Source organism: Sinocyclocheilus anshuiensis, unplaced genomic scaffold (assembly GCF_001515605.1).
Source record: "Sinocyclocheilus anshuiensis isolate Anshui unplaced genomic scaffold, SAMN03320099.WGS_v1.1 scaffold75, whole genome shotgun sequence".
NCBI classification, from domain to species: Eukaryota; Metazoa; Chordata; class Actinopteri; order Cypriniformes; family Cyprinidae; genus Sinocyclocheilus; species Sinocyclocheilus anshuiensis.
The window spans coordinates 1,268,163-1,272,327 of record NW_015549634.1 but is presented as its reverse complement, the minus strand read 5'-3'; the positions used below and the strand labels follow the sequence as shown (position 1 = coordinate 1,272,327).

Here is a 4,165-nt window from a genome sequence, read left to right as displayed (position 1 = left end):
ACACACACACACACACACACACACACACACACACAGGAACAAACACAGGAACAAACACAATCTGCCACATTTGACTTCATCTATTTTTGACTTGTGAAAATCACGTTTGCAGGACACAACTCAAAAGATCAAGCCAATGTTGATTCCTCATTATATGACCCCTTTAAAAATCACACACTCTTCTATTTAGATACGAATATGTGAGCCTGCAGCACAAAAGCAGTGTTAAGTCGCTGGGGTATATTTGTAGCAATAGCCAACAATACATTGTATGGCTCAAAATTATAAATTTTTCTTTTATGCCAAAAATCATTAGGATATTAAGTAAAGATCATGTTCCATGAAGATATTTTGTAAATTTCCTACCGTAAATATATAAAAACTTATTTTTTGATTAGTAATATGCATGGCTAAGAACTTCATTTGGACAACTTTAAAGATGATTTTCTCAATACTTTGATTTTTTTGCACCCTCAGATTCCAGATTTTCCAAACATTATCCTATCCTAACAAACAATACATCAATGGAAGCTTATTTATTCAGCTTTCAGATGATGCATAAATCTCAATTTCATAAGATTGACTCTTATGACTGGTTTTGTGCTCCAGGGTCACATGTGACCTCTTTAAAATCACACACTTCTATTTAGATGCATTGAAAAGAATGAAAAGGAAATGGTGGATACCCAGAGACTGCTTGGTCTTGCTGATGTGGACGGTGGTGAGCTCAAACTCTTCACGGGTGTGTTTCTCACATACAGACTCCACCACCGGTGACACGGTTGAACTATGGGACTTCTTCAGGGAAGCGAAGACCTGTGAGAGCAGCGGCCTCTTGTGTCGAAGCGCATCCACTACAGTGAACAGCACATCTGCTCTCCTCTCTGAATGTCCGTTCCTGCGGCTGAGAGCGTCTTCCAGCGTTTGGCCGGAGTCTGGACGAGTGTTCTCCGTCAGCAGCCAGTTGGGAAGCAGCGCAGACATCCTGGAGGAGGTTAATGAGTCTGAATGACCGTAAGGAATGTCCAGTAACGGGCTGAAGGCTCTGGACTCGTTCTGGTCTTGACAGCAGGACAGACGCAGCTGCTCCAGATCTTCCAGAAGCTGTTTCTGTCTCTCAAGATCCTCCGCGGCATGAAGCTCAAATCCACCGTGCAGATCTGAGGCAGAGAGAGGCACACGCTTTCCATTTATCATCTGGAATAATGTGCGTTGATAAATAGCGCACAGCAAAACCAGCAATGAGTCTGAACCGGTTTGTGATTGTGTAATCTTCAAAGACGTTTGAACCCAGCTGGCATTTCAACGTTTATTCAAGGGTGAATGTTACATTTGTTTCAGTTTCACAAACAAAACAAACAATTATAAAACGGATTACACTTTATTTGCTCGTATATGGAATAACCGTTTTATAAAAGCAATAACCCCCGTGAAGCCGTGGTTTACAGTGAATTTATAACAGCTAAGGGGGTTTCCGCTTCACGTCATATCTAACAACGGCCCTTAGCTGTTATAAATTCACTGTAAACCACGGCTTCTTGGAGCTTATTGCTTTAATAAACATGCAATGTTTCAATGTCTTTTCAAAACATTTGTTGATTTACAGGCATCTTGTCAACCTTTTTACAACCGTCTAACACATTGTTTCAACATTCTCTCAACACAGAATCAAATGGCTTTCACCACACTGAATAGTTTCAGTTTTGCCATTTTGTTTCACTGTAACTTCAACAGATCTCTGCTGTTGATTTAGAAATATCTTGTAAACCTTTTTACAACCCTTTAGCATTAAACATTGTTTCAACATTTTCTCAACTCTACTGACATTTTCAACCACATTTCAGTGTTTGAATGGTTTCAATTCTGAAAATCAAATTGCAATTTAGTTTGTTAAATTTCAACAGATCTCTAGTGTTGATGTAGAAGAATTTTGTTAACAATCCTTTAAAACTAAACTGTTGCAACATTTTTTTTTTCAACTTTTGAAACAACTATTTTAACCACATTTTGACATTGGTCGGTTACATGATGGCTGAAAGGTTTGTGTGTTTGTTTTTTAAGCGGAAGATATAATATACAGTAGATATAATGTGAGAAGAGCTGACGCTCACCTGGTACAGGTGTGACGAGGTGGCGTCGGGGGGCGTGGCCTGACTGAGGAGAGCGGAGAGGAGAACTTCTGCCTAATTAAAACACGAGACGAACCTAGTGAACTATGAACCACTGTCAAGATTGTGCATTATTATTTGAAGATTGATAACTTTACGTGAGCGACTCTTCAGAATATCATAAGCGTCTTCTTCAAATGGAGACACCATGCTGTTGAAGAGCAGAAGATCACTGGAGGACACGAGCAATCTGAGAGGAACAGAGACACGAGTTTCAGTGAAACTACAGTCACTTCTGCACACATCACCTCTCAAACAACAACAACAACAACAACAACAACAACGTTGGGAAGATTACTTTGCAAATGTAATTGGTTACAGATTACCCTATATAAAATGTAATAAGTAGTTTAACGATTTCAATTCCTTTATTAAAGTAATGTAACTGATTACTAAATGTAATAAGTAGTTTAACGATTTCAATTCCTTTATTAAAGTAAAGTAACTGATTACTTTTGTTTACTTTTTGATTACTTTTCTAAATTTCTAACGAATGTTTTCAACTGTTAATCATTTTGAAATAAACCTGACAATAAACTCAACACTGATTACTGTCAGACTTTCAAAACCCTTCATTACTTGAATTAAATGGATAGTTCACCCAAGAATGAAAATGTGATGTTTATCTTAGGACATCAATGTGTCGTCACGAGCCGCAGGGTTTAATTTGGATTTGTCCGTGCATGTTTTTTTTACTCTCATAGATTTGACTCTCAGACGACTGATAGACTGCAACGGCTGGAGTTAAAAATCATCATACGTGTTCTACTGAAGGAACAAAGTCACCTACATCTTGGATGCCCTGGGGGTAAGCAGATAAACAACACATTTTCATTTTTGGGTTATCTATCCCTTTAAGGTTATAATTAATTTTAAAGCGCAGCCACCACAAGACTTTAGCGCCACCTTTTACTTTGAGATCGCTCTGAGGTTAAATACAGATTTAATATCATAAAAACAAAAGTTTAATAGCTATGATGTTATTTTTGAAATAAAATCTTTGCATAGCTATGACAGAAAACACTGACATGTAACAATGCCTTGGAAAAAAACTGTTAATCTTAAAAAATAAAGCATAAAAAATAAAACTGTTATTGAATAAGTATGTGTCCTATTCTGTATCCTAAACATTGGTGTTTCATATTTTAGTGCAGTCAGTAGGGCTGGGTAAAAAAAACAAAAAACGATATCTCGATTTTAATCGATTCTCATGTTTACGGAACAATATCGATTCTTAAACCACAAGAATCGATTAGTCTAGCCTGTGTTCAGTTAATGGATGGAACGTTGAAGGGCACTTCCCGCAATATATCGCAATAAGCTCTGTGCGTTGGTACTTTTAATATGAAACAAAGTGTCAGATTTTAAATTCTGTCCATTGTATTGCAGTATTCAAACAATAAATGCAGTTTTGGCGCTGTTTAATGTGGAGTGATCGCTGTAGCGCCTCAGGTTTAACAGAAGTGAACTGATCATCTCCTCCGCTTTAATACCAGTTTCAGCGCAAAATAAACATGACTAAACATCCGAAGGCAAGTTAAAAGAAAGAGTACAACTTTACATCTCTTTTTAACAGAGATGCTTAAAATGCTTCAGACAATGATGAGCCTTTTAGGCACTAAAACACTTACGAATAAAGCTCTCTGAGTCTGGCCTGAGGACTTTGTCCACATCACAAGTAATGTTGTCTTTTTTGCTAGACAAAGAGAAAAAAAACTCTGGTCTGACAGATCCAACCTTGATAATGCTCTCTTAACCTTACTCTTTCTCGCCTCATCCTCCACTTCTTGCATGTACTCTTCCAGGGTATATACAGGAATCATGGAGTTAAATTTAATACCTTTTAAGACCTTTAAGACTTTCCATACATTAAGACCTCATCGACACTCCAAGTTTTAACCGGTTACATCGGCGACACTTTAACTTACATTTACTATATATTGATTGTAAGATAGCACAACTAAACAGACTTACTTTGTGATAACTCCTTATCAATA

At 37.4% G+C, this 4,165-nt stretch overlaps 1 protein-coding gene across 1 annotated transcript in view; it reads right to left on the bottom strand.

The window, feature by feature from the left end:
- The window catches only part of pdzd7b (PDZ domain containing 7b), a 36,329-nt gene that overhangs the window by 11,107 nt on the left and 21,057 nt on the right, over positions 1-4,165 (bottom strand). The window contains exons 12-14 of the mRNA XM_016448723.1: positions 2,267-2,358; positions 2,112-2,183; positions 687-1,160 (exon numbers count right to left, since the gene is read on the bottom strand). Coding sequence (XP_016304209.1) covers positions 687-1,160; positions 2,112-2,183; positions 2,267-2,358 — 638 coding nt within the window. The remainder of the gene's footprint in view (positions 1-686; positions 1,161-2,111; positions 2,184-2,266; positions 2,359-4,165) is intronic.